The sequence below is a fragment of the Euprymna scolopes genome, chromosome 35, assembly GCF_053919585.1.
Source record: "Euprymna scolopes isolate OS-2025 chromosome 35, ASM5391958v1, whole genome shotgun sequence".
Classification (NCBI taxonomy): domain Eukaryota; kingdom Metazoa; phylum Mollusca; class Cephalopoda; order Sepiida; family Sepiolidae; genus Euprymna; species Euprymna scolopes.
Window position 1 is genome coordinate 16,895,167 of NC_136516.1, and position 22,025 is coordinate 16,917,191.

Below are 22,025 nucleotides of genomic sequence, written 5' to 3' on the forward strand. Positions count from 1 at the left end.
GCAGTCGTTGCAGAAAGGGGTCAACATCTTCCTCCATACAGTGCTTGGTATTTTCAAATTGTCACCCATCTGGTACTAACAAGCCTCAAATGTTGCTTAACTTTGATGATCTAACAAGGGTGTCAACATTATTAAGCATTCCTCCTAGGTAGGTTGAACCAGCTTGCCCCCAAAGAAGGAAGTTTCATGGGAAACTTAAATTCACAAGTAATCCCCAGTCGCTTACAAATTCCTGACATGACAGGTTCAGTCTCGCAGGAAGGTATGAAAACTGAGTTTGACACGCAAATGAACACAAAACTTAACATTAAGGTTAATTTTATTATCACCCTTTTAATTCTAGCAATGCCATACTTTACCACAAGGGGGCGACACACTTCACTTTTGTGTGTCTTCCTCTTTTTCACTGGGATCTCACCGCATGCAGATGTGCCGAATCCACTGTCCTGTTTTACATTGATGCAAGGTACATCAGAACTCTCAATACAAACATGCAAGTAACGTTTACATCTTTGATATGAATTGTTCAACATTACATCTGTATCCATTCTGTAAATGAATGTACATTGGTTGTAAATATATTAGCATACTTCTTGTACTCATTTCTTGGCCAAGGGGTCCATGTGACTACCCCTACTTAATAGAGGGTGACTTCGTTCTCTATAAAGATATCGACCATACTCTTACATACAAAGCTTGGTATTCCTAAGCAGTCACCCAGCTGGTACTGACCAGACTCACCACAGCTAAACTTTGGTGATTTAACAAAAACCAGTTTGTTTATATGATGCTATTGTACAGGAATGATAAAGGTCGATGAACACCAGCAAAATAACTGAGGTTACGGTTAAGAGAGAGAGAGAGAGAGAAGCATCTGGCCAACCATCCAACAAGTGGGAGCTGAACAACAGACATGCTAAGACTGTATTAGTCACTTAAAATAGCACACGCAGGCTGCATTGCCGGTGTAGATACGCAATGTACGAGGGGTCAGGTTAGGGTGTGACGCTGCAATAGAGATTAGAGGCAACTTTCAAGCAGCAAATGAAACCGTCTCGTTCTACCCCCCCCTCGATCTCCTGTCGCCATTCGAATAATCTTATGTCACGGCCAGATTGTTTATCCAAGTCTCAATAATTTATTCATTTTTTTAACTTCTAGATAAGACAAATGAGGAGAGAGAAAAAGTGTAGAGAGAGAGAGGGGGGGGTAGGCGAAAGAGAGAGGGGGGGGATAGGCGAAAGAGAGAGGGGGGGATAGGCGAAAGAGAGAGGGGGGATAGGCGAAAGAGAGAGGGGGGATAGGCGAAAGAGAGAGGGGGGATAGGCGAAAGAGAGAGGGGGGATAGGCGAAAGAGAGAGGGGGGATAGGCGAAAGAGAGAGGGGGGATAGGCGAAAGAGAGAGGGGGGATAGGCGAAAGAGAGAGGGGGGATAGGCGAAAGAGAGAGGGGGGATAGGCGAAAGAGAGAGGGGGGGATAGGCGAAAGAGAGAGGGGGGGATAGGCGAAAGAGAGAGGGGGGATAGGCGAAAGAGAGAGGGGGATAGGCGAAAGAGAGAGGGGGGATAGGCGAAAGAGAGAGGGGGGGATAGGCGAAAGAGAGAGGGGGGGATAGGCGAAAGAGAGAGGGGGGATAGGCGAAAGAGAGAGGAATAGGAGAGAGAGAGAGAGAGGGGGGGGATAGGCGAAAGAGAGAGGAATAGGAGAGAGAGAGAGGGGGGATAGGCAAAAGAGAGGAATAGGCGAGAGGGGGGGATAGGCGAAAGAGAGGGGGGGGATAGGCGAAAGAGAGAGGGGGGGGGATAGGCGAAAGAGAGAGGGGGGGGGATAGGCGAAAGAGAGAGGGGGGGGGGATAGGCGAAAGAGAGAGGGGGGGGATAGGCGAAAGAGAGAGGGGGGGATAGGCGAAAGAGAGAGGGGGGGATAGGCGAAAGAGAGAGGGGGGGATAGGCGAAAGAGAGAGGGGGGGATAGGCGAAAGAGAGAGGGGGGGATAGGCGAAAGAGAGAGGGGGGGATAGGCGAAAGAGAGAGGGGGGGATAGGCGAAAGAGAGAGGGGGGGATAGGCGAAAGAGAGAGGGGGGGATAGGCGAAAGAGAGAGGGGGGGATAGGCGAAAGAGAGAGGGGGGGATAGGCGAAAGAGAGAGGGGGGGATAGGCGAAAGAGAGAGGGGGGGATAGGCGAAAGAGAGAGGGGGGGATAGGCGAAAGAGAGAGGGGGGGATAGGCGAAAGAGAGAGGGGGGGATAGGCGAAAGAGAGAGGGGGGGATAGGCGAAAGAGAGAGGGGGGGATAGGCGAAAGAGAGAGGGGGGGATAGGCGAAAGAGAGAGGGGGGATAGGCGAAAGAGAGAGGGGGGATAGGCGAAAGAGAGAGGGGGGATAGGCGAAAGAGAGAGGGGGGATAGGAGAAAGAGAGAGGAGGGATAGGAGAAAGAGAGAGGAGGGATAGGAGAAAGAGAGAGGAGGGATAGGAGAAAGAGAGAGGAGGGATAGGAGAAAGAGAGAGGAGGGATAGGAGAAAGAGAGAGGAGGGATAGGAGAAAGAGAGAGGAGGGATAGGAGAAAGAGAGAGGAGGGATAGGAGAAAGAGAGAGGAGGGATAGGAGAAAGAGAGAGGAGGGATAGGAGAAAGAGAGAGGAGGATAGGAGAAAGAGAGAGGAGGGATAGGAGAAAGAGAGGAGGGATAGGAGAAAGAGAGGAGGGATAGGAGAAAGAGAGGAGGGATAGGAGAAAGAGAGGAGGGATAGGAGAAAGAGAGGAGGGATAGGAGAAAGAGAGGAGGGATAGGAGAAAGAGAGGAGGGATAGGAGAAAGAGAGGAGGGATAGGAGAAAGAGAGGAGGGATAGGAGAAAGAGAGGAGGGATAGGAGAAAGAGAGGAGTATAAAAATTATTATAAGAAAATCAGTATAAAAATTATAAGAAAATCAGTATAAAAATTATAAAAACAGTATAAAAAATTTTTCCTACTTTTTTTCATTTATGTCCTTATTGATACAAAGTTCTATGTAACATTTTATTTATTATAAAAAAAAAAAAAAAAAAAAAAAAAAAAATCACAAGAGTTTCCCCAGATAGGTACATTTGCTGACAAGACTATGCTTTATACTAGATGAGGCGAAAAACGGATATACACATATCTATGGCAATAGCAGAATCCTTAGAAAAGGACCTTCAGTCCGTAGTGGAATCTGGCCATAAATAACGTTTAACGCTGCAAAGACTAACATGGCTCTACATTGCAGGAGAAACAGTCGCATTTGCGAGTGATTTTTCATAGTGGCGACTAGAAATAATGAAACACCTTCTGGCAATTGTATTTCTTTTACTGACAATCTTCCAAAGCTATTTACTGAGTGAAGAATATCTTTTCAACTTTTTTTTGTGTTTTTTTTTATTCATAAAACGAACAAAGTTAAATTATTTAAACAATAGAAGTTTAATAGAATATATTTTTCTTTTTACAAAAGCCATTTAAAAAACATTTGAAGAAATGTTTATACCTTCAAGTATCAACATAAAATTTCTTGTATATTTAGAATTACACTTGTTAAAAAAAAAAAAAAAAAAAAAAAAAAACAGAAAACTCTTTATGTACATACTCATCACAGAATGGAGATGTCATATTCTAAAAATCATGTAGGTTTTGCTAGTAACTTTTCCATTTAGCTAGTAAACGAAAATATTTAGTTGTCAAAGGTCAACTAAAGATAAGTTTGTCCGTAGTGGAATCTGGCCATACATGAATAATAACATTTAATGCTGCTAAGACTAAGCTTCTTTCCTTTAACAGTTACAAAATACATTCTCAATCACAGCTTGCCATGACTAATAACAACCTACCTAACAGTTAATCGTTTAAATTCCTCAGTACATTTACAAGCAACATGAACTGGAGCAAATAGAATAAGGACATTGCTAAGACTGCTGCAAAGAAGATATGTTCTCTCTGCCATATTAAAAAATTACTCACGCGTGAGAGTAATCTATACCTATTTAAAGCCACTATTCACCCACGCATGGAGTATTGTCACATCTGGGCTAGTACATCTACCGCTAGCCTTTCCCTCTAAGATAAGGTCTAAAAAAGTCTCCAATCTGATGCATACTACACTATCAGCCAAGTTCTAACCTCTGTCCCATCGCCGCAATGTTTCATACCTGTGCCGGTTTTACAAGTACGTTTAATGGGATGTTCTTTGATGAACTCATAGCATCCGCGTCTACTTCGACATACTCCCGACTAATGCAACAAGCAATAAAATCCCATTCTTTCCCTGTTGAGGTTTCTAGTTATCGGAAAGCCCTATACTTTTATAGTTTGTTCTATTGGACTGCTAGACTTCATAATTCCCTCCCTATTTCCAATTTCTCTTACTGTACTGGCATGCTGAAGTTTAAATGTAATGTGAATAGACGTCTTGCTGCTCAACTCTTCAAAATCACCAGTTATGCCTTGTTTGCGGGGTAGAAAAATAAAAGCATAATCAGAACTTATAAACTTTATAATAATAATTGTGAGTACATATTCGAAATACGCCGGTAGAAACAGGTTATAAACACAGTAGTTGTATATATGAAAAAAAAAAAAAAAAAAAAAAATTGTAATGAGGCCACCTGACGAATGATGCCAATGTTAGTGGCGTCATCCTCTATCCAGAGTACACATTGCACAAGAGCGACGTTAAGCTGCGTGCCAACTACTACTGCAGCTGCAACTTCTTCAGTTTATAGCAAGAGAACCTTGCCATCCAGTCAGCCAGCCTCAACCCTGTGCTTATCGACTGTCTCTCCGTAACTGTCTCCCCCCACCATCCCTTTGATAACCCTTCCCCACCATTATCACTTTCCACACACACACACACACTGTTTCTTTCTTTCTGTCACACGCATACACAAGCCATGCTGAGCGTTGCACACATGCACATTGAGAATGAGAGGGGGGGGGGAAGCCTTGAACGCTATTTCAGACCAATCAATAGCTGCGTACTACAAGAACTCGTAAGACTTAGGCGACGGCCGATGAGGCTGCTGCTGCTGCCATCGCCGACGCCTTTGCTGACTTGCAGGGCTGGTGCTTCTATATGTAATGATTATGAAATTCGATGAGAGAGAGAAGCAATGTAGTGACCCGATGAAGGCGGAAACAGAGAGAGAAATGGATAGGAGGTGGAAAAAGCAATGGTTATTCATACCAACATTATCAGCTATGTATGTGCACACATGTTTCTGTGGTGATCTCTAATCGAGGACCCCACATCAGACTAACAGAGGAAGTATCATTCCAATCTCCGATAAGAGATTGCTACAGAAACATGTATGCACACATGTAGCTAATAATGTTTGTATAAATAAACATCATAAACACGCTCTGTTCATTCATCGATCACTCTTTAATAAACACAGGGGTTTCAATGGATTTATATCTAGAAAACTATACAACCATTATATCTCTCAATTTAAAAAAGTGGAATTCCCAAGTTATTAATTATTAAATTTTATTATTAGTTATATATACTATAGTAAGTTATAAAATATATATGGCAATTAAGCTACACAGAATATTCCGCGTAGCTTAATCACCATATATATTTTATAACTTACTAACTAGCTCTACCCACGTTTTGAGCACTGTTGAAATAAATACTTAAAGTTTACACATAAATTTATACTTTCGTATATTAATTTATGTGATTAAATTTATATATATATATATATATATATATATATATATATATATAGAGAGAGAGAGAGAGAGAGAGAGAGAGAGATTCACTGATTGATATAATAATTAAGTGAATGATTTTGCGCTACAAAACAGATACTGTCAAGAATTGTAAATGTCAACTGAATTAAAAGAATAAACTGTAAGATGGTCAACATCGTGAAATTTTGAATATAGACTTGTCATTTATTCATTATATGATCGGTAATTACATTGAGCTTCTTAAATAAGGATTGGTATATATAAAAGTAAAGTGACTAAAGAATATTTCCACATATATATATATATATATATATATATATATATATATATATATATATATTGGGAGCAAGTCATTTTTTATGAATGTCTGAGTAAACACGACCGAGTTTGTCTTTTTTCCAATTTTGTTGGTAATATTTTCGATCAGTCGAAACAAGACCGCTCAGCGAATAGAAAAGATTACCAACAAAAATTGGAAAAAAAAGACAAACTGTCGTGTTTAACCAGACATGCATAAAAAATGACTTGCTCCCAATATATATATATATATATATATATATATATATATATGAAAATATGTATGACAGTAAAGCTACACACAATTATCCAGGTTTTATCCTCATAAAAACTCCATCAGTTTGATTCTTCAGAGATGCAACTCAGATTATTCTGCGTAACATAATTAACTTACTAGATAGCTCTACTCGCATATTGAGCAATGTAAATGTTGAATCAATACATATTTTCTTGTAACATTGTGCAGATATATACGACTACTTCATTTAATCACATAAATTAATATACGAAAGAATAAATTTATGCGTAAACTTTAAGTATTTACTTCGAAAGTGCTCAATACGTAGGTAGAGCTAAGTTCTAAAATATATATGGCACGTAAGCTACACAGAATATTCCACATTTACTCCACACTAGGATTCATCAGGCTTATGAATGTGAGCGTGGTGAACGTGGAATATTCTGTGTAGCTTAATTGCCATATATATTTTAGAACTTACTACTACTACTATATACATATATATTCACTTAAAATGTTATTAGAAAATATGGAAACTGAAAATGGAAGAAAAACAAAATTACATATTCATCAACATTTCGTCTTTACTTCAAAACTTTCTCAAGAGGAATAATTCCAAGAAATAACACACCAGTACAATATTTGAAGATATTTGATCCGTTTGTGATGTGAAAAGATTTGTTTTGTTTATTTTTGTTTTGTTTTGTTTTTTTAATACACATTTTGTATTTTCAGCAAATCAATTATCTTGAGAAAGTCTTTAAATATAATTTTGGTTTTTCTCTTTTCATCATTGAATTGTAGTTCCATTGTATCATTTTCTTTCTCACAAATGTCTGTGTGTGTGTGTGTATATATATATATATATATATATATATATATATATATATATATATATATATATATATACACATACACACACACACACACACATACATACATACACACACATATCGATACATAGATAAAGATGGGGAGGAGAGAGAAGAGAGAGGGAAAGAAAAGGGGAGGAGATAGAGGAAAGAGAGGGTGAGAAAGAGGGAGAGAGATAGAAAAGGAGAAAGATGGCAAAGAGAAGTGAAGTGAGTTAGGGTTCCCATAGTAGTAGTAGTTATACAGTTGTAAAAGTGGAAAAAATTTTTTTTGGGGGGGGGGGGGGGTCAAGTTGAAAATAGAAAAGTAGAGATAATCTGAAGAAAGAGGAGCTCAAGTGATGAGGATAAAGTAACCTCGGAAACAGACAAGTGCAATCATAAATTGACCTGCAGACATCAGGTCTTGAAACATTTCATGCTTTCTCAAGGCAACTGCATATATAGGTGTATCGCATCTCGACACAGACACCCACTCTATATATAATTTCATCTACCTATATATATTTTTCGATACTTTTTGTGAACAAGAGGGAGGACCACTTGAAACAATAAAACATTAATTTAAAAAAAAAAAAAAAAAAAAAATTGTTTTCATGCTTCAAAAACCCCTCATAACCTTGAAATTTAATATATATATATATATATATATATATATATATATATTAGAGTTTATATGTTCAAATTTCATTTAAAAAGAAAAAATTTTCAAAATAAAATGTATTGTAGTGTGAACGATTAATCAATAGCGGAAAATCGGAACTTTTTCGGAAACAGAATTGGTATCGGAAAAATTTGTGCCTATTTCCTAATGCCAAAAAACGATTCCTTTAATTCTCTTTTTCTATTTGATTTTGTTTAAAGCAAAATCTTCCATTGCTGATAGTAATAATAAAATAAATATTCATTGATTTCAAACTAACCAGTAAAACAGATATATTATAGGTCACCCCTCCCCAAATATATATTTATATCCTACTAGATTTTTTTTTTTTTTGCCAATATCATGATTATACCTACAGACATTTGTTTCATGCTTACGCAATCATCAGCATACGAGATGACAATTCTTGCCAGTCAATAGATTCAAACCCAGCCACCAACCACCTTTGACTTTGGCTCCATTTGCTAAGCCTTTACCTCCGAGCCACCAAATTGCCATGAGAATAAAAGGAATCAACAACTTGTAAACGCACTATTCGGATGCACACATCAAACAATCCAGAGTGTTTGAACGTGTAGAAATCATGAACGTTACATAAATGCTAGTTGAATGCCTCTTAGTATATATTTCCGCAAACAGTGTCCATCATTAAGTATTCTTAAAGTGGCTTGATAATTATAATTAAATAATTATTCTTATATATATATATCGTCATTCAATGTTCCACAGTGACCTCATAGCACATTATGTGTAATATGCAGTAAGGTATGAAGTCCTACATCTGGACTGAGGAGACACATGGTTATGCACAAAGACAATATTTCTCATCCGGATCCAATCAACCCGTTAAGACATTGAACTTTGCGTGTCATGTATGTCATTGTTCCTGTAAGTCAACTGCAGGTCTTAAAAGTCACTTGAGGACACATGAGAGGATACTTAATGCAGTACATAAATCTTGAGGGCAATCATCTGTGAAGATGCTCTTATTATCATTATATGTGTGTGTGTGTGTGAGACCTAGTCTGTCAAACTCGTGTCAATTTTTGGTCTAGAGACTTGCAACATATATATATATATATATATATATATATATATAATGCTGTGTTCTGATTACCCTACTGTATGGAGCAGAGACTTGGACCACTTATGCTCATCACGAGAAAAGACTGAACGTCTACCATCTCCGATGCTTGCGACATATCATGGACATCAATTGGTGGGATAGAATCACCAACGAAGAGGTGCTAAGACATGACGGCAGCCGCTCCTTGTTCCAGACACTCAAGATCTGACGATCGAGTTAGCTTGGACACCTGCGCAGAATGCCCGTCTCCCTAAGGATATCCTCTACAGCGAACTGACAAATGGAACAAGAAGCCGCGGTCGCCCGGTGCTGCGTTTTCAAGACGTGGCCAAACGGGATCTGATCGCTCTTGGCATCAATGTGAATGTGTGGGAGGAGCTACCCAAAGTTAAACCAGCATGGAGGCATGCCTTGGGTAAGGGTGGCGAAGGACTTGAGAACCTTTTGTTCGAGAGGCTGATGCAGAGAAGACAAAACTAGTGACTACGTTTACTGTTGCTTGCATTAATCTTTCGTAGATTACTTGCCATTATTATATATATATATATATATATATATATATATAATAGGGAATTAATTAAAATGAATGTGTTAAAGAATATGCAAATTAGCTAGATCTTTCGTAGATGAATGCAATTCCATGACTCATATTAAACAAAGTTGTATTTTCTTTTTAAATAAAAAAAGGGTTTTTAATATGAATATCAAAACAAGCAAAAAAAAAAAAAAAAAACGTTAAGAGTTGATCAAGTTTGAATAAAATACGTATTAGATACGTTTTAAGCCAAAAAAAATATAAATTTCAAACAAAAATAAATCTTTATTTTCGTAATAATGCATTGTTTTTGGCTTCAAATGTATCTAATACATATTTAAAAAAAAAAAATTATAGGAGTAATATATAATTTGGATTAAATCTGACAAAATTTTGAGAAAATCAAATACAGATTAGAAATTGTATATAAAAGATATGGGCGAGAGAAGGAGGGTAGTTACATTTAGGTAGACAGATAAACGAATAATTCCTTTTAGACAGGCTTGTCTACGTTGTTCAACCGAAAAGGCAGAAGCAATGAATGTCTGCAGCATCTTTCGAGCCAGACGCAGCAGACAGAAGAGGGCAAGGAATGGTAGCGATTAGAACTTTACATTTCCTGTACATTATGCAAGTCTGCGGCTGGCATAACGCAGCCGCTCATTTTACTGCAATGTCTGCAGAGGAGGAAAGAACGGCGCCAAATGAAAAAAACTGGCTGGACAATATATTTGTTTTTGTGTTTTTGTTTTAACTAGATTCCGGCTTGCTAGTAAAAGATTATTTGGTTATAGTGCAGGTGGAAGCAGGAAGTGGGGGGGGGGGATTAAAAAAGAATGTTAATTGGGATGATTAATCAGAATCAGAAAAAATATGAGCCTCTTTTCCGATTTAAAAACAATTCTCTTAATTGTTTCTTTTTTCTTCTTTAAACTTAATTTTCATTGCTGCTACTAAAGATAAAATTATAAATACTTTGATTTTAAAAATCTATAAAACTCAAGTCAATAGATCACACCCATACAATAGTATTTCTTACGTTTGCGAAAATATATGCACTTGTTAATGATCATATAAATATCAATCTTACATTTTCTGAATTTTTTGAGATGAGGATTGGTTATTCGCATTATTTGGATTCATCGGACTACTGTTCTCATCTTGAGTGTCATTTTCACAACGTTTCGGTCGATGTAACCTCCAAAACTTATTCAGGTTTATCTTGTCAAAATCTAGAATGTTTCCGTCGAACTTTGGAATCTAGACAGAATTTCTAATGGAATACTTTATTTTATTCATAAAGGTAGCATGCTTTCGTTCCGTCAACCATGACTTGATAACTTGAAAACGGTCAGAGGTTACATTGATCGAAATGTTATGAAAATCACACTCAAGATGAGAACAGTAGTTCGATGAATTCAAATAATATTAGGGAAGAGTGACACAAACCAGAAAAAAAGAAAAAAAGAAAAAAAAAAGAAAAAAAAAAAAAATGGCTGAATTTTTTTTTTTTTTTTTTTTTTTTTTTTTTTTTAAATTTCCGGTTCGGGTTCGTCAATAAAAGATGGTCGGATCTTCTGAGTACAGGGAAGCAAAGGACTAATAAAGTTTGTATATAAACACACATCATGACTGTGTAGCTTGTTATTCTTACGTTTTAGCCGATGTAAGTTTCGATATTTGTTAGGCACATCTTGCCGAACTTAGGAATCTGTAAATAATTTAAAACCGACACATTTAATCGATGGGGGTAGATTACTCTTGTTCCATCAGCATAATTGGTTAGAAGTCGTCGTAAGTAATTCGCAGTTGTATTCTTAGTATTGCCTGCACTCAGGATTGAACCTCCATCCTCCAGAAAACTGCCACTCAATATTCTATTAACAAGTAGTAATTGCTCATGTTGGGCCATGTACAGATATCAAGTCTGCTAGAATGAAAGTTTTAGATTACATCAGCCGAAACGTCCGTGAAAATAAAACCCAAGAAAAACTAAAACAGTGCTTTATATATATATGTTAGTGATGGGACAATTCCAATATTTTTACCGATTCCATACTAAATTTCTGATTCGAATTCTTTATAAATCTCGAAATATTTTACTATGAAATTGTTATTTTGTCTCGATTACTGTAAAAACATCTTAAACGTGCATGTATTTTCTCAAACGTGTGACAGGGTGATCTAGAGAGTTTAGTCTTACTGGAAGTTTCAATAAATATTTAATGTTTTATAATTACTACAAGCAATGGAAGACGTTTTATGAGAACAAAATAAAATAATTAAAGGAATTGGCCTTGGCATCGGAAAATAAGCTCAAATTTTCCCGATTCCGATTAATCGTCCCAACACTAATATATATATTAGTGATGGGACGATTCCAATATTTTTTCCCCCCCGATTCCGTACTAAATTACCGATTGTGATTCTTTATAAATCTCTAAATATTTTACTATAAAATTTTTACCCCCCCCCTCCATTAAGATAAAAACACATACTAAATGTGCACGTATTTTCTCCAACGTAAAAACACGCTTGCGACGGGATGATCAAGAGATTTTAGTCTTACTTGAAGTTTAAAATCAATATTTATTATTTCATTATTACTACAAGCAGTGGAAGATGTTTTATAAAAACAAAATAAAATAAATTAGATGGATTGGTTTTGGCATCAGAAAATAGGCTCCAATTTTCCCCCCCCCCGATTCCGATACCCAAAAATATCCGATTTTTTCGATTCCCGATTAATCGTCCTTAAACTAATATATGTATAGTATTTGGGCGATTAATCCATAGCAGGAAACTCGGATCGAAAAAAATTGTGTTCATTTTCCGATGCCAAAAACGATTCCTTTAATTATCTTTTTATATTTGATTTCATATAAAATCTTTCACTGCTTGTAGTAATTAAAATATTGATTTGAATCTACCAGTAAAACTGAAATCTATAGACCCCCCCCCCTGCAAGTGTGTAATTATGTTTGAGAAAATATATGCACGTTCAACGTGTAAACTAATTGGTAACATAAAAAAAAAAATTTAAATATTTAGTGACTTATAAAGAATCTGAATTGTTCATTGTATCAGAATCAGGAATTTAGTATCAAATTGATAATCGTATAAGAATCGGAAAAAACATTGAAATCGTACCAGCAGTTATATAAGTTAAAGGTATTCAGGAGATAAAAACCATGAATTAAAACGAGATTATTAAGAGAGCTCAATAAAAAGAGCAGAGTATAATATTTTTATATACACACAAATATTACATAGTTGCTACACTGAACCTGCTAATGTTTCGGAACGATTGCTTTATTAAAAAACCAAAGGCTCTTCGTCACACAACAGAAATAAAGTTTCTGATCCTTAAAATCAGCTTTGGTGAATAGCAGATAAACCTTATTTCAGTTGCCTGACAGAAGAGCCTTTGGTTTTTTAATGACGGAATCGTTCCGAAACATTAGCAGGTTCAGTGTAGCAACTATGTAATATTTGTGTGTGTGTCTCTCTCATATATATATATATATATATATATATATAAATGTGTGTGTGTTGATAAATATTTTGTTTAAATCAAAAATGCTTTTTACCTTATTCATGTAATGAGATTTCTCCGAGTTTATGCCACCATTTTTAGACATCTGCGAATGTATAAATTTTACCAAAACATCAGGAATTGAATAAAACCGATTTCACATGACACAAAAAAAAAAAAAAAAAAAGTCATTATTTTTCATAATATACATACATATCAGTTTTCATTTCAAATATCAAAAGATGAAGTCATTTCAATCAGATTTTTTTTTTTTTACTTTTTATTCAGGCAAACGCCTAAACTTTGATTATATTGCATCTTACACATGTTTCATTGAATAGTGAAACAACTTTCCAGAGATGCATAGATATTCCTCCAAAACCGTTACCAAGTTCAAGATACGGAACAAAAAAAAATTTGGATAAAGGGAATTATGCAAAGCACATTTGATTATGACAAAGTTTTCTTTTTTGTTGCAGTGGCTAAAATGTGTATTAGGTTGCTGAGCGATTTCTTTGTCAGACATTTTGCTTGAGTGCTTTCAATCGTTGATGGTCGTCAGGAGCAATTTTGTTGTTAAAGAGGCTTTTCTGTTGCCTTTTCATATGTAATTAATTTTATTTTGGTTTGAAAACAAAAAAAAAAAAAAAAAAAAAAAAAAAAAAAAAAAAAAAAGGAAAACTAGCGAAACCCGTGAGATTTTTGTAATTCAACATCTTTGTTCTGTGACGATTGTTTACAGTTTTATTTTTTAATTTTTTTTTTATTTTAAAAAAGTAATTCTAAATATGCACAGAATTTTATGTTGATTTTAGAAGGAGAGGGGGGGAGAGCGATAGGGGGGGAGAGAGCGATAGGGAGGGGAGAGAGCGATAGGGAGGGGAGAGAGCGATAGGGAGGGGAGAGAGCGATAGGGAGGGGAGAGAGCGATAGGGAGGGGAGAGAGCGATAGGGAGGGGAGAGAGCGATAGGGAGGGGAGAGAGCGATAGGGAGGGGAGAGAGCGATAGGGAGGGGAGAGAGCGATAGGGAGGGGAGAGAGCGATAGGGAGGGGAGAGAGCGATAGGGAGGGGAGAGAGCGATAGGGAGGGGAGAGAGCGATAGGGAGGGGAGAGAGCGATAGGGAGGGGAGAGAGCGATAGGGAGGGGAGAGAGCGATAGGGAGGGGAGAGAGCGATAGGGGGGAGAGAGCGATAGGGGGGGAGAGAGCGATAGGGGGGGGAGAGAGCGATAGGGGGGGGAGAGAGCGATAGGGGGGGGAGAGAGCGATAGGGGAGGAGAGAGCGATAGGGGGGGAGAGAGCGATAGGGAGGGAGAGAGCGATAGGGAGGGAGAGAGCGATAGGGAGGGAGAGAGCGATAGGGAGGGGAGAGAGCGATAGGGAGGGGAGAGAGCGATAGGGAGGGGAGAGAGCGATAGGGAGGGGAGAGAGCGATAGGGAGGGAGAGAGCGATAGGGAGGGAGAGAGCGATAGGGAGGGAGAGAGCGATAGGGAGGGAGAGAAGGAGAACTATTAAGAGAATAACAATGTCATGGAGAGACTAATAAACACTTTCTACAACACATGGACAGTATGTGGCAGTGTCGGGGGGTGGGTAGAAAGCAATATTACTGGGTGTTGGTTTGAGTAGACATGAGGAAGAAGGGGGAGAAAGCGTATACGTGGAGGGGGGGGGGTCAGTAAAACACAACCAGTTAGGAGAAGTGGTATGGAGGAAAAGGGAAAAGTGGCAAAGGGAGAGGTAGGAGGGACTCGGTTGGACACGGGGGGGGGGACAGTTGTAATCAGCTGGAGGGAAGAAAGAGAAAAGACTAGACGAATGTCTGCCAACAAGACAAACACACACACACACACACACACACACACGGCAGGGAAGACCTATTAGGATTCATGAAGAGAGTTTTTGTCACACTGACCGCTCTGCCATGAATAACAATTACCGGACATTTTAAAGTCTTAAAGATGGCTTTAGACACACACAAACACACAGATCGTAGTCCAGTTACTGGTCAAGTTGTCGGTAGTAAGTTTTTGTTTGCTTTCAAATGCTACCACAGTAGAAAAGATAGTGGTAGAGTTTGTTTTACAATACACATTGGTACGGGGGGGGGGGGGGGAGTAACAAATAAATATTCCAAATGCAAGATAAGTTACACTTCTGCCTATCTAGATATGTTTTCACTTTAAAAACGTTTATTTTGTCAAAAAAAAAAAAAAAAAGAGCACAGTCGAAGCATGATACTTGACTTTTGAATTTTAAACTTCAACATTTTAAAATTCAAGGCATTATATACATAAAAAAAAAAATAATACAATGCTTTGTGAACTAAGTCACTGCAAGAGGCATGTGACGCTTCCTCCAAGTGCACCACACCACCATGTGTCCCCAACTAGAGAATCAATCGATTTAATTAATTGAAAAATAGGCGATTTCACCAATTTGGATGACAATAAGAAATATAGGAGTGTGAAATATTTGTTGATCATCATCATTCGATCCCGGGCAACGTTGAGTCACCCTGCTAGTGTGTGTGTGTGTGTGTGTGTGTGTGTGTGTGTGTGTGTGTGTGTGTGTGTGTGTGTGTGTGTGGGAATGATGGAGAAGGAATGATGGAGAAGGAATGATGATTAAGTAGTAGAGAGTGTAGTCGCTGTAGTTGAAGGGGGTGGTGGTCGACAGCGTCAGAATAGAAGGAAGGAAACAATATATGAAATAGAAGCAGGTTATAATGTTCTATTTTGTGTGTGTGTGTGAGACAGAGACAGAGAGAGAGAGATAATGATGAAGCCGATGAGAAAAAGGGAAAGTTAGAGAGACATAATGGGACACAGAAAGAGAGAGAGGGAGAGAGAGAGACATGGAAAAGAGAAAGAGAAAAAGGGAAGAGAGAGTAACACAGAGAATATAGAAGAGATTACGACTGATATACGTGATTAAAAAGCCGCCACTAAAAGAAGCTCTAGAAAACATAAGAGAAATAAAGAGAGTGAGCGTGTTGGGGGAGCGATTTATTGATTTTTTACAAATGCAGACTTGAGCGAAAAGGATGGGGAGGGGTGGGATCTCTAGTCGGCAGTTTTCTGGCATGTATGATGTAACCGAGACAGTCGGATTCTCCCCCCAGTGTTCTCCCGCTCAGAGAGGGGGGGGGGACGGCGCGTTGCTCCCTTCCCCACCCCTACCCCCGTTTCAATGGCATGCCAAGTTTACAACTACTAGAAGAATGGAAGCTGCAACAGTGGCAGCATTTGTAAGAAAAGCAGAAAGAGTCAGCCATGTCTACCCCCCTCCACCACCACGTTTAGCACAAATCAATAGACACCCTTTCCCTCCCCTGTCCTTCTCACCCTCACTCACCCACCCCCGTTCACAGACGCAACAGCTCGTCGAGATGCAGGGCGGTGTGTTGTAATCTTAAAAGAAAATCAATTTTCCCCTGAATGAAGCAACAATTTTAGATTCCACGCACCCTTCAAAAAAAAAAAAAAAATTTTTTTTTTTACTTGCATTTTAATTTTCAGTACCAGTTGAAAAGTTGTCGCTAATTCATTGGTTTAACGTTTAGACGAATGAATATATATTATATATATATATTATATGAATAAATAGATAGAAATAAAGAAAAATAAGAATTTAGACCAAATTTCATTGCAAATTTATTTCAACACCATTCTCAAACAGTTTACTCATATCATAAGGCCCTAGTGGGTTGAAGTAAATTAATGAAATTTGGCTAAATTGTTTTTGTTGCTTTTTTCTTTCTTTTCCCAGGACTGCCGCTTTCCACGCACTGACATGTTTGCTAGTTTAATACAACATGGTAACCTCTAAATCCAATGTAAACAAGTTCCTGTTAAGCTGTCTTCATAAATAATCAAATTCTACCCAATTTACACATTAATGATTACGACACCACCACTGTACATTTACTAACCCTTATCCTCGAGAGGCATTCGGGCCTTGATATATGGTGCCTCCGAATTTAAAAAAAAAAAAACACTTATTTTTGCTCTGCATTAAGCTCTTCCGCCTAAGACTGCCTACACTTTACAGACATAACATTCTATCGCATATATGAGGTTGGTGTGAGAGACAACCCCTAGAAGAGTGCTCGATTATTAAGAAAAAAAAAACACAAACAAACATTTATATACGTGTTAGAAGATCAGAATATCGGTACCGTCAGTTTCAAATCCAAACAGAAGAGGCTTATAATTGGTCGCCCGTGTCATACTCTTTTCAGATCATTTAAATGCGTTTAAGTCTGATATAGGCCAACTGTTGGTGCCCTTTGTCTGGATTTGAAACCGAAGGTACTGATATTGCTCTGATCAGTGTGTGTGTGTATATATATATATATATATATATATATATATATATATATATATATATATATATATATACACACACGTTACTCTCATCGTCTGTATTAAAGGTTAAGCTTCATTAATGTTAAAATTCCCCTTATTTTAAAATAATCTCAAATCACTTTAATACCAACTAGCGGGGGTACCCGGCGTTGCCCGATTGTTTGTTTCCGGGACGGGGGGGGGGAGTTTTAAAAAATGTTATGGTAGGTAAGTAGGAAGGATCAAACCCGGAGTCATGAGTAAAAGTAGGAAAATAAAGTGTGAAAAAAAAAAAAAAAAAAAAAAACATCTGCAACGTTAACAGTTCGGCCACCAAGAAAAGTCCATTCCAGTTGTTTAGGAAAAAAAAAAAAAAAAAAAAAAACGACTACGGTAGGTCGGCGCGAACGTGAAAATATAATGTGAATTGTCCAGCACGCTAACCACTACGCCACAGAACACTGCAGCTTAGTTTAGTGATTTTAAATAACTTCTCATGAAAGAACTACGAAGCCAAACCGGTGTTCTCTTCTCAACTGTTCCTTGTGAACGATCCCCAAACGGTGTTAAGTGGTGGCAGGGGGAGGAGGAATTTATTAGAGAGAAAATATTTTACCACTTCCATTGATCTTAACCGATTTTGGCCGTGACTTCTCAGCAGAAAAAGTATAGAAATCTAAGATTATCGAGGAATTTGAAAAATAATAAGCCTATAACACACCTCAGATATTGTTCTGCCGTTTGTGCATATTATATTTGCATGAAATATCTTGATTTTTAATCCTATTAATGTCAAAATCAGACGGGAAAAAATGAGTTCATTTTATTTATTTATATATATATATATATATATAAGATATAGATAGATAGAAGATAGATAGCATTAAAATCGACAAAATTATTGTAAAGGGCGTTATTTTAGAGGCGGCGAAGTTTAAGTAAAAATAAACAAATACATGGTTATTCTAATATTTATAGTTTAAATACATTAAATTTTGGGCATATTGCCCCCCCCCCCTTGTGCATATATAGCGTAATCCAATTTTCACAAAATTAGGCTATATTTCATTTAAGCAATAATCCGTCAAAATGTTTTCTAAGTGGTCTATTGTGCTTCGTTTATCAACATAGACATGGGACTTTACATATTTTCAAAAGAAAATAATCTAATGGGTTAAATTGTACGAATGAGGTGGCCAGTTAACAGGTTCATTTTGTGAAATTATTCTTTGGTAAATTGATCGTATCGTCGTATGATATGTGCTTCCCGTCTGTTGAAATCACAAAGAAATGAAGCCAGAATCAAAATAACCGATAGCTTCAAATCTGCAGTTTAAGAATGTTGAGTTGTTAATTTAAAGTTTGACACCTCTATAAAAAATAAAATAAAACATACAGACACACACATATACTAGCTGGCCACTCTGCATTGCCCGACGACCATACGCTTGAACATGATATTTTAAATTATGCAAATTATGTATAGAATCAATCCTCTATTGATTATTATATATTTCGAGGAATAATCTGCGTGGTGTACTAATTCGCAAAAAAAATTTTTTTTTTTTTAAATAATAATGATGATAATGTCGTTCATCAAATTGCACCAGTGTTTGTTTACAATGTCACGTCAGCTGATATTTGGGCTTGATGATGAATGCCCTGGAAAAGTCACTTCTGATTAATGTTTACTTTAAAAATATGCAAATGAAGAAATGATTTGCAGCGATTTTAAACGGTAAATCTTTTCTAATAATTTGATTTAACTGTAGCAATATTTGGAAATTAAATAGCATTATTAGATGTTATAAATCCACCGGATATATTAAGTAAAAGCTCAATTGTTAATAGAATTGTCAAGCAGAGCCAATACATTTTAATTCAGTCATATACTAAATTTATGACATAGCATTCATTTTGCAATCATACTAAAAGCAAAAAAGAAAACATTTATTCATAAATATTGTTTAATTGTTCATTTTTTTTGGAACACGATTTAAAAATTTTATTTATCTCGTAAATTTTGTAATCTTCCTGCATATATATATATATCTCGGTTTTGGATTTTTTTTTTTTTTTTTTTTTTTTTTTAATGATAATTAAATTTGGTATACAGTGTCTCCTCCAGAAGATTGAGAGTCAATTACCTCTCTTAGACCCAAACGATTGCCCACAGTTTAGATGTAGACAAGCAAATATTTATTTATTCTTAAAGCAGCTATCTACGTACACACAGACACACACATATTTATTTAAAATTGTACAGAAGGCCAGAAAAACATTGAAATAAAGGGGACCAGTTAATGGTAAATCATAAATAATGTTAAGCTTTCGTCAGCCATGTTATTTTCTTGATTTCAATACATTTTCTGTTTTCTTCTCTCTCTCTCAATAGAAAACAAGACGGCTGACGAGAGCCTAACATTATTTACAATTTACTATTAACTGGTCGCCCTTATGTTAGGCTTGAAACCGACGGTACTAATGTTTTTCTGACCTTCTGTACAATTTTAAATATATTAGTGTTGGGACAAGTAATCAGAATCGAAAGATTTAGGATATCGGAATCGAAAAATTTGATGCCTATTTTCCGATGCCAAAACGATTCTTTTAATTGTCTCCCCCCCCCCCATTTTATTTTGTTTAAAGCAAAATCTTTCATTTCTGGTAATAATGATAAAATAAATATTTATTGATTTTAAAATACCAGTAAAACTAAACTCGATAGATCATCCTCCACAGGTGTAATTTTACGTTTAAGAAAATAACTGCATACTTAACATTTTTTTTTTTTTTTTGTTTTTTTACAGAAATCGAGAAAATGGCTCTATAGTTAAATATTTAGAGATTAATAAAGAATCTGTATTGGGGAATTTAGTACGGAACCGGGAAAAATATTAAAACCATCCCATCACTAATTTTTATATAATATATATTAGCATGGGTGCCCAGCCTTGCCCGGGTGTTTGGAGGTGTAGGCTAAGGGGAAAAAAGGTCAATTTCTTTTAACTTTGACCCCTATTATGACCCCTTAAAATTTATTGTTTTGGGCTCAAATTGAGTTATTAAGTTAGATCCATATTCAAGGAACCTATATCTAAAATTTCAAGTGTTTAGACCCAAAATTGTCGGAGGAGTTTGGTAGAGTTCTCAAAGGTCAAATCGTTGAACTTTGACCCCTTAACAGCAAAATTTCTGGCCGAAAACCGATCAAGTAGATTTTTCCAACTCTCAGTACCCTGTATATCAAATTTCGAGTCTGTAGACTGAAGATTAACAGAGTTATTGCGAAGGAAAATGTACAGACAGACAGAAACGTTCACTTTTATAGATAGATATATATATATAATATAAAGCTGTGTGTGTCTGGTCACGAATAGGCTCCTATATGATTGACTATTTTAAAAAACTGATTACATATAATGATAGATGTATCGAGACACAGGAATGGGTATGTTTGATCTGGCAGAACGGTGGTTCATTAAAATTGTGGGGTCTGCGTTCGCACCTGGTCCACAAAGTATGGAAATAAATTTAAAAAAAAAAAAACGTTTACAAGTGTTTTTGATTTAGATGTACATAATACTTTGATAAGTATGTTTTAACTTAAACAGGGATGGTATAATAAAATTGTGGGGGTCTCCATTTGCGCCTGGGCTGGCCTCCATCGAATGGAAATAGGCACAAACTTTAATAAAGACTTTTCATATCTATCTGCGTAAGTATACTTTGATAATTATGTTTCAGTTTTAAGAAATATGGTATAATAAAATTATGGGGTGTTCCTTCGTGTCTGACCTTCATACAATGGAAATATGTCACTAAGTTTAATAAGGTTTTTTTAATATAGATCCACAGAATATTTGTGATGAGTGTTTCAGTATGAACAGGTATGGTATAATAAATTATGGGGTTTATCTATTTTTACTTTCATATTTTGCTTTGGTTTTGATACCCCCAAATTCGAAGCCATCTCTTTAGTCTGTTTTTGAACCCAATCAACGACGGGTACTTTTGCTAGTATATATATATATATATATATATATATACATACACATATATATATATACACACACATTAGTTTTGAGATTGAATATAAACTTATTTTGTGAGAGGTGACATATCGCTGATAAAACTGTCATTTGAATATAAATGCATTTTTACTAATTTTATTGGTGGTGAGTCACTGCCTATCAAAGCCCAAAGTCCATTCGAAGACCAGGGTTAATGAGTTGGCCAGTGAGGCAACACTGATTTTCGGTAATGGTGGAATTTAGGTAGTGTTTATTTAAGAGGAGGACTCAACAGGAACTTGTTCACGGCCATGTTATAGTCAGCTGGAAAACAGTCCCGTGGTATTATGTTGCATCAACGGGCAATTCTAGAACAGAAACTTTGCTTGGGGAATTTACGCTTAATTTTAGGCAAAGAAATTTTTAGCAGTTGTAGTTAGATGAGTGTCTATAACACGTATCTATTTTTTTTTTAATTTTAGGCTTATGAAGCTTTAGCCAGTCTCTGGTTTTAGCAGAAACATGTGTGCACATATGTAGCCAGAAATGTTTGCATAAGCACAACTTATAGTGCACCTATTTGTTTTTAGTCAATACTTTTTGCATAAAGATAAACCAGGCATAAATGCAACCAAGCAGGAATATTTTTAAGAAAAAAAAATATCTTGCTTTGAATTTTCTCTTTCATAAAAGGTAGTGTATGTAACGGTCCATTTTTGATTATA

At 36.6% G+C, this 22,025-nt stretch overlaps 1 protein-coding gene across 8 annotated transcripts in view; it reads right to left on the reverse strand.

Moving 5' to 3' along the window:
* LOC145259713 (uncharacterized) overlaps positions 1-22,025 on the reverse strand; it is a 164,219-nt gene that overhangs the window by 45,244 nt on the left and 96,950 nt on the right. For 4 of the 8 annotated variants that reach the window (XM_080117395.1, XM_080117399.1, XM_080117398.1 and 1 more), the window contains one exon: positions 12,992-13,042. The exons of the other annotated variants lie outside the window; for them this stretch is intronic. In XM_080117395.1, the coding sequence (XP_079973521.1) occupies positions 12,992-13,042 (51 nt within the window). The remainder of the gene's footprint in view (positions 1-12,991; positions 13,043-22,025) is intronic. 8 annotated transcript variants of the gene reach the window in all.